Genomic DNA, 12987 nt, shown 5'->3' on the forward strand with positions numbered 1-12987 from the left:
ACACACACACACACACAAATTCTTGATATTTCATATCTAAATATTCGTGTAGTATAATTATCCGGTTATAACGGTCATGGCATATAGAATGACGTAATAAGACGTAGGTAGCAAATCAACCAATCACAGTTGAGAACGTAATAGTCATCATTGACGTTTTATTCATGATTGGTTGATTTGTTTACTACATGAGTTTATTGTGAGGTTCCAAAATGCGCCGACAGTAGAGATCGTGGAACGTGGAAGAATTTAATGTCGTATTCGAGTGGTATGGTTTTTTAACTCAACCAGAGTCGATTAAATCCGAGTTCTTGGGTTGAACAATAAGCTTTGTAACTGGCTAGTAGAGCCTCGTGCCGTTATTAATGGACCTCTATAGTCGGATTCTGTAATTCGTTATGTGCTAATAACGAGTTTTCGGTTCGTTGCGCATCTTTTCTGTTTTATGGTCTGTTCTTTGTAGCTGCACTGCTGAACTGGTGCAATAAGTTAGAATGAGAAAACCTATATTTGTCTCACTTTAACTTATTGCACCAGTTCAATAGTGCAGCGACAAAGAACAGACCATTATGTTATGTTCGCGCAACGACAGTGTCGTTATCTCAATGACCGCATAACGAGTTACAGAATATCTATTGAATCGCTATTGATGGGTTAAAACACATGCCATTCGAATACGCCAATACGTGAATAGACCGGGTATAAAGCCCTAAACACAATGCCAGGCACAGGCAATAAGAATAAAAATAGACCAATCACAATAGATTATTCTTGTAATAGTCGATTGTGATTGGTCTATTTTTATTCTTATTGCCTGTTGCCTGGCATTGTGTTTAGGGCTTAAAGCTCGAAATCTGAAGATTAGATAGAAAGGGACGGACAAAAGTCTATGTCTGTGGACGTTACAGTTATGTACTATTTCTGTTTTACAACTTGGTTATTAATTTTGTAATATCAGATAGAGAAGTAGATAAATTTTTGACTACTTACTCGATACTCGATGAGCTGATCAATTACGGAACGTATCTAAGTTAGTGGAAGGTTTACCAACCTTGCGACTAAACTCAAAGTTTTCGGAACTGATTTCGGAACAAGCCTAATAACGGAGACTAGTTGACGGGACACAACAATGGAAACCTCCGTAGTCGTTGGATCGTTTCTTGTTTAGTATTAGTCATAATTGTTTTTATTCATCTTTCGTTCAAGTGTGCGCGGATTTTTATTCGTTATTGCATATTTGTTAAATGTACAAGTACACAGTTAAGTCATTATCTTAGGATTAAGGATGAGAAACAGTAAAGCCAAGAACTCAAGGTAATGAAGGATTATTCGGTACTTAAAACCGGAATTATATAATTTTATAGAATAAAATTTTATACAGTTGAATTCATTGTTTTACGGTTGCAAGATTACACATAAAATTCTTACGTTACAATGTTATATCAGAGATTCGTCACGTATTTCTTTTACAGAGCATGTTTGGAACATTTCAGCGACGAGGGTGGATATTTCGACGTTGTCGTACGACCAATGTTACAACAAGGACACGAAGGAGAATTATGTAGCTGGTTGAAAGAAATGAGTCTAATTCGTACAGATTCCAATTGTCCTCATTTGGATTGCAAAGGACGGAGTTTAGCATGGAATCCTGCAAGAATTGTTGACAAATATAGTTGGTCTTGTCCCAACTGTCAAAGGAAACAATCCATAAGGGATAATTCCTTCTTTTTGGGAATAAAATGTGATTTAAAAATGTGCCTTCAGCTGATACTAGGATGGTGTCAAAGAATTCCTTGCGAAATTATCGCTTCTTATCTAGGTTCTTAGTTTTAATTTCTATATTAGTATCATTTAATTTCAAATATAGTGACATGTATGTATCCGCAGCAATTTAAAGTCTTAGAATTATGAAATACATTGCGCGAATAGATGTTTTATAGATAGGAAGGGGCACGTGAAAAGTATGCATGTGTATGCTCGGACATATGCACAAATATACACTACATACACACACATATGGAAGAGAGATCAATGTCAACATGTTTAGTTTCTGGTTGTAAAATTTGTAAACTTTTTTTTTTATCGATATATGCATTATCAATTAACTAATACTCGGATGATTAGAAATAGCAAAATCAGAAGCAATGTGGAGAATCAGGGAATTATTTGTAGTGGTGTTCTCACAGAGATGAAAAAGTCAATACACGCTGATTTATTTTTTCTTTTGAGATACACATAAGTACATGTAAAATACTATACCATTATATAATTTTTGTATTCTGTAAAATACATCCATTATTACAGATGTGAAGAAACATGTAGTTAGAAAGATATACGAGCGGTGTGACGAAGTTTCCGCAGTCTATGTGGAGAAGCATCCAGAAGATTGGTTGTTGGGTGGAGAAAGTGCAATATTGATCGTGGATGAATTTCCGAGCGGCTATATGACGGAACATCAAGTGGATATAAATTGTGCAAGGAAACGCAATAACAATTCGCACATCATCATATGTATAGCAGAAGTAAATACTATACCAACTCGTGTATGGTTACATATGATCGAAGCAGTACCAGAGGTAGAATAAAATTCGTAAGCAAGTTGCGGAGAAAGAGTGTGTTGTCGCGCATGAGGCATCGCGCATAAAGTATCGTAGAAATAACGCTAACACGAATAGCGCCGGGATTACAATACATCGCGTCTTGCAGCCGCAAAAGATGGAGAAGCAGCGAACAGGACTTGACAGGTGTAACATGGTGGAAGAAGCTTTGAAGGAAATGGTACGACACACCGTACCGGGCAGTTACATAGTAGCAAATAATCGCGCATATTGTTGTAGTTATGAATCTTTACAAAGCTTAAAACAATACAAAGTTATCAGTGTGGAGCAGCTGCAGAAATTTGATTCACCTGGTAAAAGGAGACTTCAGGACAATCTTGGTAATTATTTCGCTTTGACGCATGATACGTAACGCCTCTCTTTTGATCGCACAATTATCTCTCAGACAAAGTTGCACATTGTTTCGTTTATTCTTTATTTCAAGAGACAATCTGGCAAAGCGCCGTCGAGGTCTGCGAAGAAGTTCAAGAAGCTACGCACACTTTAGGCCAACATATCATCGCGAGACATTTATGGAGACAGAAATTTGGTATGCCGCCTTCTACGGCGTTTCAGTACATGCTAAATCATATCGCGGAAAAATATCGGTTCTCCCAAGGTTAAGCAGAGAAAGGGAGAGAAAGAAAGAAAGAAAGGGAGAGAGGGGGAGAGAGAGAGAGAGAGAGAGAGAGAGAGAGAGAGAGAGAGAGAGAGAGAGAGAGAGAGAGAGAGAGAGAGAGAGAGAGAGAGAGAGAGAGAGACTCGTGTCTGTTGCGGTATTATATCCTGGTCGTGTAAATCATTTTTGTACGTATAAGAAAATTTCTCGCTATTCGAAACGATGTTGGGTATGTCAGCGAGTGTAAGAGAGGCAGACACGAATCGGAGTATCAGACGCGCGAGTTTCACAAGTTGCCTTACGAATAGACCAATATATGTAAAAGGTAAAGATGATGGTAAAATTCGTTGACGTACAATATGTGGGTCGTAAAGTAGTATATTGCGAACTATATCATCGAGTCTTCCAGGTATATTACTGAGATATTGTATTTGTTGTACACGATTTTTTCAAATAAAAATATCGACGATAATTGTTAGAAAATTTGGACGATACAACGCAAAATGAAAGGAAGAGGCGTAAGTTATAAGAACAAAATAGTAAGAACAATATAATCATACCGTTATCATTTGAAAAAGGTTGCGTATATGGCGTAATTTAGAATGAGAAGTTTATATTAGGGCACAAGTGTGAAAGAAGCTAAAAGGAAGAATGTTCAGGGTGAAAGATCAAACTCATGGAAATATCGGCGCGTTGTATCTAGAATCGTTAAGAATCATTCATTGTATTCTTGTGATAGTTTCTCAGTCTTATTACAGGAAGAAATGGAAAGAATGAGATCGAGACTTCGAGAGAATGTAAAAAAAAAAATGATGAACGTAATTTTAAATACAATAACAAATTTAGCAATATTAGGACGTAAATAAAAAGTTATGACAGTATTCATAGCGAGAGAGAGAGGGGGAGGGAAGGAGGGAGAGAGAGAGAGAGAGAGAGAGAGAGAGAGAGAGAGAGAGAGAGAGAGAGGATGATATTTTCTAATGTTGTTAGAATGTTATGAAAAATATTTCTATACGTCTATATGTATAGAGTGTTCAAATTAATCATATTTTTCTTGATAAATGGACTTTACGTTGATCCGTTATACGTGTGTGGATACGGTGGAATAATAGGAAATATATATATATATATATATATATATACATATATATATTGTATGTTTTTCTACACATGAACAAGGGGGAAAAGTAATTTTTATAGTAGATATATGATATTGAAGATGAAAATGGTAACACGGTAAAATGAACAAAATGAGAAATAGAGAGGTGAATGTGTGTGAGAGACTGGTAGTGGTGGTGGTGTGTAGAGGGGTTAGACGTAGATACTATATGTGTAAGAAGTAGAAAGGAGATGATTAGAAATATGTTTCGAAAGTGTTGTGGTTTACATTTTCAACAGCGATGGTTTTTTATACACATACTATTTCTTATTTTCGAAAGGATATTAAGTATAATAAGACGATCAGATGTGTCTTGTATTCGTTGTCTTTTTTCCTTGGATGCGCTGAAATATTAAAATACGCACAAATAAAATTAGACGATAGAGCGAGAGAGAAAGAGAGAGAGAGAGTAGTATTATGTTTTATATATTTCATATATGTGTAGTTTTTATCTGGAACGTTTGTTTACATTACAATATGAATAAGTTACAGATGATGTGTTTTTTATTTGTATCGTTAGATGCAATCATATATTTGGAAGAGAATAATATAACAATCTCGGGAAACGCGATATTCGAACGTGATAATAAACATGATGTTTGAAGACATTTAGGATGTAATAGTTTAGTTATTGAAAGATAAAAATTAATAGGGTAATAGACGCGGTGAAATATGACTTACAAGGAACATTTACGAAGTGTGTGTCTCTGATTTCGACGAAATTTAGCATATTTGTAGAGTAGCCAAAAATAAAAGATCCATTTTTTTTCTAGGGGGTTTTTCTTTTTTTAGATATTATTGAGATTGGCAAATATATATAGAATATATACGAGTTTGTTACAATTTCTTTTTTTTTACATTACTATTTAGTACCACCGACGGTATTGTAGTTAATTGAGTTGTGTATAGATATTATATATATTCGTGTATTTGGATTGAATTTTATGCGGATTGTGAAGATCATAATCACTATGGAAAGATATATGGTAGGTGGAGTTAAAAAATGCGATGAGTAAAATTAATTAATGATTATTATGAATAAAGTTAGTTGCTAGTAAGTAAGTAGTTTAGTTGGAATTATCAATTATTGATTATTATGAATAAAATTAGTTGTTAGTAGGTAAGAAATTTAGTTGACAAAGAATTTAAAGGATTGTTTTTTTTTGTTTTAATGAGTTGATGAGAGTTGAATAGTATATTGGGTGGCAATTGTTATAAGAATTAGGAAGGTCATGGAAGAATTTATTATATGTTGTGTAGAATGAGTAGCTGTGGTGAGTAAAATGGATTTCTTTTTTTTTTTAACGAGGAGGAAATTCATAATGAATACCCCAGACCCTCGGAGAAGGGCTTGGGGTTATGCCGGACTTCTACTGGCTAAAACCTCTGGTGGCCTTACGAAGGAACGTTGACCGGGGTTCCGCGTCTTAACGCGCGTCATCAGTTCCCGAGAGAGGTGGAGCGAGGCCGAAGTTCTTCAGTCACCCTCCTCTCCCTCAAGCAGTGACGTCAGTATATCTAGACCATAGACATATAATATATAGACCGCGTATTCGCAACGTTTCCTTTGTCTGCACATGTTCAATATTAGAAAGAGGTAGCATGCTTTCGTAGAGCAGTCTGTCTCTTTCTAACGATGCGTGGTGGGATATTTGGCCCCTCCGCCTGTTTAGAGTGGAGTGTTGTGTCCCCGGTTCTCCTTTTCGTGACACAAAGCGTATGTAAACAAGATGATTGACATTAAAGATTATAAAACGTATTTACTCATAATAGTATAATCATAACACAAAAAGTATAATCGTAACATAATGAGTCTATATTGTTGTGTATGCCGCAGTAATGCATATAAAAGTGACAGATTATTTTCCACCGGTATGTAATTATATCCATCGTCATATGTCCATATTCATTATTTTTCCATACAAAATCGTCATTTTTCCATATGCGTGTATTTATATCAGACATATTTTCTTCTCTTTGCCTTTCACAATTCCCCTTTCTCTATATTCTCCTACTTCTGTTTCCCCTGTCACGGAAGACTGCTTTACTCCCACCACGCATCGTTAGAAAGCGATAGATTGCTCAGCGAAAGCATGTTGTCTCTTTTGAATATAGAACGCCCCCTCCGCTGAACGCGCGGTCTATTTATTATACGTCTATGGTAAAAACAGAGTGCTTCCTTTTCTACGAGAGTTATACCCCCCTCTTGAAATTTGGGAGAACGCGCAGTCTAGATATACTATGTCTATGAGTAAAAGCCTCAGTATCGTATCTTTTTTAAGGTATTATGGCGCCCGTATTATACTATGCATTGAGAATTGCAATCGAGTAAATTAGATAATCTAAATCGTGATTATTTTAATTGGTCCGATAATAATTCTCAATCTATAGTCTAATATGAGCGTAAGATCTGAAAAAAACCTGGGATAAAGCACTTGCGCAAGAAACTTGCGGGAAGACAGCTGGGTACCTATCATCGAACTCGTCGGAATCGATTCCGATCGGAATAATTCCGTTTCCCCTAGAAAAGACAATAGAATTCTGGGAAATAACAAAATAAATTCGATCGGAATCGATTCCGACGAGTTCCATAATAGGTACCCTGATCGGATAGCGCGGGCCCCTTCATGGACTCTGCGATGCGCTTTATTGCCGTCATGGGCTGCGTTCAGAAGAACAAAATGATCAGTGAGCGCTCAGTGATTCTCGCTCCTGATTGGTAAATATTTCTGGGTCTATGAAGAATCTAAAAGAATGCTTCAGTCACAGATAATAATCACTAAGGCCCGGTTCCACAACTTACTGTAAACGAAGTTTAACTCGTTACTCTAGTTTAGACGAAAATTTGCGTTCCACACTGCCTTAAACCATGGTTAACGTTGATTTCTCACAGTTAAAGTTAAACCCAAAACTTTGGGCGTTTAATGAATTTAAACGAAGTTTAACACTGCAGTACCATCAATTTGAGAAAAAAATTTATGACTATCCCGGTTTTGGAGTTCAGTTGACAAATATTTTGAACGTTTGAACACCAAAGAGATATGGCTTTAGAATACATATTATCTTCATCTAAAGATGAAGATTTTGAAAACCTAATTTATCGACGGACAAGAAATATAAGAATAAGACGACCATCATATTTGGAAGAATTTGATAATGTCGATTTTCATGCACGATTTAGATTATCAAAAGAATCTGTTATTGCAGTTCTAGCAGAAATCGAGTATGAAATTTCTCATAAAACAGAATAGTAAGTATATAAATTTAATTTAAAATATTGGGTTTTTTGCTTCGATAGATTATATTCTAAAACAGAGTATAAAACTATATATAAAAGTCAATTATTATATGATAAATGTAATTAAATCAATAATATAAACTAATTGATTATTATTAACACTGGACTTCCACCTTTTAATAAATTAATACTTATATATAAATACAGCAAATGTTAATGTTGGTTAGTGTTTACTTCATACGAAACAGATATATTGTTCTCTACTAGATGTCATAGCATTCAACTTATTTCAATTTTCCTTCTTTTCACTATTAGCAACAACCAATCATATTCTACGTTTGAAAAGAAAGAGAAGCCTTTGACAGTTTCTTCATACAGACTATAGGTTTAAGTAAACTACAGTTAAGAACATGATGTGGAACGCGATATAAGTTTAACCATGCCGTTAAATGTAACGTCAGTTCAGATAATCACGGTTTAAACTTGATTTTGTGGAACGAGGCCTAAGCGCTCATTGATCCCTTTGTTCTGCTGAACACGGCCATTGGCATATGCTTTCGTAGAGCTACGTCTCTCACGCATGCGCTGTAGCGTCGCAATATATTGCATCTGACATCATTGCCCTCAAGCCCCGTCTATGGTGCTGAGAAGGGAGAGGCCGACCGAAGCCGATCCTCGACCACAGTATATACAGTCACAATGGGTGCATTCAGTACTACAACCGCTCACTGAGCGCTCAATGAGCTTTTACATTTGATTGGTATATTCCTTTAGATTTAAAAATATACACCAATCAGATGCAAGAGCTCACTTAGCGCTCAGTGAGCGGTTGTAGTACTGAATGCACCCAATATATATGGTGTTGTGTGAAACGCAGCCTATGTGAAATTTTTGTCTGCATTTTCATTGGCTGCGTGTTAAAATGATATAATGGCTGCATTCCGATATTCACTACCAGCCTGAAATTCTATAATATACGTAACATAAACTATGTATTTTCAGTACTGGCAGTGAATTTCGGAACGCAGCCAATATATGCTAAGATGATATATAGCCAATGAAAAAGTCTTGTGTCAACACAAGTGGTCTGTTCTTTTTAGCTGCACTACTGAACTGGTGCAATAAGTTAAAGTGAGAAAAAATATAGTTGTCTCATTCTAACTTATTGCACTAGTTCCGTAGTGCAGCTGAAAAGAACAGATCAAAGTGCGCACATGAGAAGCAACCTTTTGGTCTGTTCTTTTTGGCTGCACTACGGAACTAGTGCAATAAGTTAGAATGAGACAACTATATTTTTTCTCACTTTAACTTATTGCACCAGTTCAGTAGTATAGCTAAAAAGAACAGACCATTTGTTGGTTAGGTTATTCCATTAGTAAGGACATATGTATGCACTCGCAAAGTTCGGAATTTTCGAATACATCACACAAAAAGTATTTATAATATACATTATATATATTTATTTTATAGTTCATGTATATATATTTATTTTATAGTTCATGTATTGATATACACTTTTTATGTTATATTTATCATAAATTATAATTAGCAGAAAATGGATGACGAAAGAAAATGTCCAGATGAAGAAGAGAATGAGTTTTACTTTGAATCCGATCACTTGGCATTAAAAGGTAACAAGGACTATAGTACATTCCTGAAAACGATTATTATGCTCGAAGCTCAAAGAGCCCAAGCTATAGAAGATTTGGACAAGCTCTTGTCTGCACGAGATAATGCAATAAAAGACCCAATATCGTTCGTGGCACAATTGCAAAACGGCGATCTTCCAGAACTACCTGGTCCGCAAAAAATTGCAGATGTTCCTTATATCGATTGGTCACAATATGACATAGCAATGCCAGATATACGTATGAGGCCACAAACTCGCCATGGAAACATGCCTCAGATTCATACAAAAAATGAACAAGAAAATGGAAAAGTATTTCATTACTATATATATATATATATATACAATAAATGATCTATAATATCTGTCAATAATATTTTCTAACAAAAATATTTTCTTGCAGATTCTAGTTCGAGGTCGTGCTTTTGATCAAACCAAGCCTGAGACATTCAATCAGTTGTGGACATATGAGGAACAAAAGCGTCTAGAGGAACTTTTAGTAGAGTATCCTCCAGAAGAAGTAGAAATGAGACGTTGGACTAAAATAGCTAAAGCATTAGGTACATTAAAAATAAGCAACATCTTACAATGTGTGCAGTATTACAATTATTTTTTATTCTAGGAAATCGAACACCTAAGCAAGTATCCAGTAGAGTCCAAAAGTATTTTATTAAACTCTTAAGGGCAGGATTACCCATACCAGGAAGAGGACCCAAAGTTAAAATAGATCATGTCAAGAGAGGTTTAAACAGTAAACAGCGCAACAGTAACTTCTTATTGAAACGGTCAACATTTTTTCCACATCAAGATATTTCTTTTGATACATCTAATGAAAATAAGGAACAGCCTACTCCAGAGGAGTCTGTGAGTATTTAAGAATTCTATACATATTATTTTTTTATACAATATACAAAAATTGTTCATTAATTTGTTATATCTAGGAGGAAGATATAACAAATGAAGGAATGAATGATAATGCTGAGATAAGGCAAATAAAGCTGTTGCGCCAAGTAAAGATTGAGAAAGAGCAAGATACTTCAACATATGAAAATCTTGGATATAAAGTAGGTACAATTTTTTCAAATTGTAAATTGTTTTACTTATCAACAATTTTCTTTTTGCAGTGTATAATATGTGGCGAAGAACCTATAAGGGGTATCAGGTGGCATTGTACAGAGTGTCACAATGGAATTGATCTATGTAGTGATTGTGCAGTAACACAATTGGAAGCACCGAATCCTACACACGATCCATATCACAAATTAATTCCCATAAAACTATCTCACGATACTAGAAATTATGATCATGATTATCTCCCACAAAATTTCCGCAATTCTTACAATTACCTGGATCCAAATTTTCTGCCTGAGTAGTTTATGCATTTTAACAAATTAAAACAAAAATAAATAATTTATACTTAGAACAATTGTTTATTTATATTGTTTATATATAGTTTATATTTAATTTAAGTTTTTATATTTATATTTAATTGTTTATATATAGAGTTGGTTTCATATTTTGAGCGAATTTTTGTTTGAAGTTGATCAAATGTTCCATTTTTTAAACTATCACGTATGACAGTGAAAAATATGAGGTACTGATGAGTGTTGTGTCTGAAATTGAAAAATTCAGATTAATTGTAATCAGTTATGTGAAATCAGACTGAATTAGAATTTAGATAATGCGTACATCATTAAAAGTACTGAACCAAGCATTTCCTGAGTATGTTGTAAGTGATGAAGATATGCTTTTGTATGATTCCGACATGTAAGACACGTGCATTTTGTACAAATAGGAGAAAAATCGTCTTTATATCTGAAGAAAAATATAAAAATTATGAATGACACAAAGGATACCAGTTTTATTACATTTATGTATTACCTCTTTTCTGCTATTGATATTACACATTGATTCTCGCAAGCATCCTCATCGCACATGAAAACCAAAGCCTGTGATTGTTCAGTGATTACATAAGGGTAAGATGAATCGAATATATCTACTCCTAATTCAACGAGATCGAGTACTATAGCTGGATTCCAACAGCCTAATGATGCTCTTACTTTATCAACAGGCAGCAAACTCTGCACAACATTGCAGCATTAGTCCTAATATCTGAAATTTCCATTTAACAAATCCTATATTTTGAAAATTATTACTTACAGTAGTATGTTGCACTACATGTTTAATTAATTCAGATGGAATATTTTGCACACTTGGTCCATTGTTGTGTAGCCCATCTATCACAAATCCTGTTAAAGGCATACTTTTCAAATGATTGATAGATTCTGCTCTAGCTTCCAAATTATAGCCACCCTCCACTGCACCCAATATTCCTGTTGATTTCAATGTGTCTGAGCTCTGATGTATATTTAGACACTGCTCTAATAAAGTTTTACTACGATTAACAGCATTGGACACTCGTTTTGCACTGCTATTGATGTTTGTATCGCCATCACACAGAGCAATATACAGATCTGGTTTGAAAGTTTGCACAATCTCCATATATTTATTAGCTGTAAGCTTAGATCTTCCTGTTCTGGACCAAATTGAGATGGAATCTAGTTGCTGGAAACCAGAATTAGTAGTGTATGCAGGATCATGTATTGATAAAAAGTTGATGTAATTCTGAAACAAATAAAAATTGTTCAATGGTTAACGATAGAATGAAAGGAAGAATGAAAGAGAGAACTACAGTAAATTGATATCTGCATAATTAATATTTATATTTATATCATACCTTCATACCAACAAAGTCAACAAAAGAAATATCAAGTTCTTTAATGCTATCTGCCATTAATATAGTAGAAGAAAGTGAGACAGATAACACGTGTTGCTCTGAAGTTACCATTTTAAATACATCCTTTGTTAAATGTGGTACACTACCACCCTGAAAATCAGTCCATCATGAAAAAAGTTTTCTTTTTATATTTATAAAAATATATACAAGATGAGACATTTAATATAATTGCAAATTATTTAAAATCAAAAACTTTAATACAATTTTGATATAAAACTATAGCATATTTAAAAGTCAAACAGTATATATATTCTTATGTAAATTTCCTGATATCCTATACTATATATACTATTATACTACTATTATATTACTATATATTATTATGCTACTATTTGTGTAAAACTTTTGTATAATATATTTTTGTCAAAATATCTGCAATTGTTATAAAAAAAATTTTATTCGATAATTATGATTTATTTTTTTATACCTTTGTGTAGGTAAGTAGCAGAGGTGTTTCAAAAGAAATATTAGGGAACCTTTCAAACCCGCTTAGAATACCAATTCGTGCAGCACAACACGCTACCGATTCAGTAAAAAACGTTACTTTCATTTTATAAATTATTTTATTATCTAATGAAATTTTATCGTTTATTTACGAATGAATCCGTCCTAAATAATAATCATTAATACACTTTTCATTCACGTTAAAAATCAAATAAAATCACTTAAACGTTATGATACAAATTAACACTTTTCATAACATATGATTCACATATAACCTTCAAAAATTACAGATTTTACAGTATAAACAGTAAAACATTATTCGCAGGGCAATTTTAAACATTTACTTTAAATAAATAAAAGATGGCAATATAAAAAAAATCCAAAATGAAATATTTATATTAAAAATTAAAGTAATAGAAAAATTTGAATCAAAGTTACTACAGATAAATAATGTTAGAAGATATCCTAAGTTGAACTTTTCACATTAATACATGAACCATATGTAT

The 12987-nt window shown here is 33.9% G+C and overlaps 3 protein-coding genes across 5 annotated transcripts; 2 read left to right on the plus strand and 1 right to left on the minus strand.

Moving 5' to 3' along the window:
- Window positions 1-1104: 1104 nt before the first annotated feature.
- LOC105185102 (uncharacterized) lies at window positions 1105-3287 on the plus strand. Of its 2 annotated transcripts, none has more exons than XM_011144348.3 (5): window positions 1105-1314; window positions 1494-1819; window positions 2305-2576; window positions 2707-2938; window positions 3043-3287. In XM_011144348.3, the coding sequence occupies exons 1-5, from the start codon at window positions 1286-1288 to the stop codon at window positions 3219-3221; spliced, it is 1038 nt and encodes a 345-aa protein (XP_011142650.1). In that variant the 5' UTR covers window positions 1105-1285; the 3' UTR covers window positions 3222-3287. The 2 variants fall into 2 exon arrangements, with proteins under 2 accessions (XP_011142650.1, XP_011142648.1); XM_011144346.3 differs by having other exon boundaries at window positions 1106-1314; window positions 1473-1819.
- A 5647-nt stretch (window positions 3288-8934) lies between these two features.
- On the plus strand, window positions 8935-10656 carry LOC105185101 (Ada2a-containing complex component 1). 2 transcript variants are annotated; one of them, XM_011144343.3, is made up of 6 exons: window positions 8935-9046; window positions 9163-9552; window positions 9644-9800; window positions 9863-10104; window positions 10182-10304; window positions 10365-10656. In XM_011144343.3, the coding sequence occupies exons 1-6, from the start codon at window positions 8999-9001 to the stop codon at window positions 10611-10613; spliced, it is 1209 nt and encodes a 402-aa protein (XP_011142645.1). In that variant the 5' UTR covers window positions 8935-8998; the 3' UTR covers window positions 10614-10656. The 2 variants fall into 2 exon arrangements, with proteins under 2 accessions (XP_011142645.1, XP_011142646.1); XM_011144344.2 differs by having other exon boundaries at window positions 9166-9552.
- Window positions 10657-10679: 23 nt separating this feature from the next.
- On the minus strand, window positions 10680-12777 carry LOC105185200 (queuine tRNA-ribosyltransferase accessory subunit 2). Its single transcript, XM_025304970.1, has 6 exons — window positions 12465-12777; window positions 11978-12127; window positions 11401-11865; window positions 11122-11321; window positions 10930-11055; window positions 10680-10853 (listed from the first exon to the last, which is right to left on the minus strand). Exons 1-6 carry the CDS (start codon window positions 12585-12587, stop codon window positions 10706-10708), a joined length of 1212 nt encoding a protein of 403 aa, XP_025160755.1. The 5' UTR covers window positions 12588-12777; the 3' UTR covers window positions 10680-10705.
- Between the last annotated feature and the right edge of the window lie 210 nt (window positions 12778-12987).

This window comes from Harpegnathos saltator, unplaced genomic scaffold (assembly GCF_003227715.2).
Source record: "Harpegnathos saltator strain DR-91 unplaced genomic scaffold, Hsal_v8.6 scaffold659, whole genome shotgun sequence".
Classification (NCBI taxonomy): Eukaryota; Metazoa; Arthropoda; class Insecta; order Hymenoptera; family Formicidae; genus Harpegnathos; species Harpegnathos saltator.

What these genes read in the sequence shown, in the direction of transcription:
- LOC105185102 (XM_011144346.3), top strand. Translation starts at nt 1,286, where the DNA reads ATGAGAAACAGTAAAGCCAAGAACTCAAG. An exon ending in AATTATCGCTTCTTATCTAG is followed by an intron (nt 1,820 to 2,304) that starts GTTCTTAGTTTT and finishes CCATTATTACAG; the next exon opens with ATGTGAAGAAACATGTAGTT. An exon ending in TGATCGAAGCAGTACCAGAG is followed by an intron (nt 2,577 to 2,706) that starts GTAGAATAAAAT and finishes CGCGTCTTGCAG; the next exon opens with CCGCAAAAGATGGAGAAGCA.
- LOC105185101 (XM_011144343.3), top strand. Translation starts at nt 8,999, where the DNA reads ATGTATGCACTCGCAAAGTTCGGAATTTTCGAATACATCACACAAAAA. An exon ending in ATGAACAAGAAAATGGAAAA is followed by an intron (nt 9,553 to 9,643) that starts GTATTTCATTAC and finishes ATTTTCTTGCAG; the next exon opens with ATTCTAGTTCGAGGTCGTGC. An exon ending in ATGAAAATCTTGGATATAAA is followed by an intron (nt 10,305 to 10,364) that starts GTAGGTACAATT and finishes TTCTTTTTGCAG; the next exon opens with TGTATAATATGTGGCGAAGA.
- LOC105185200 (XM_025304970.1), bottom strand. Translation starts at nt 12,587, where the DNA reads ATGAAAGTAACGTTTTTTACTGAATCGGTAGCGTGTTGTGCTGCACGA. An exon ending in TTGACTTTGTTGGTATGAAG is followed by an intron (nt 11,866 to 11,977) that starts GTATGATATAAA and finishes TATTTGTTTCAG; the next exon opens with AATTACATCAACTTTTTATC. An exon ending in ATATCAATAGCAGAAAAGAG is followed by an intron (nt 11,056 to 11,121) that starts GTAATACATAAA and finishes ATTTTTCTTCAG; the next exon opens with ATATAAAGACGATTTTTCTC.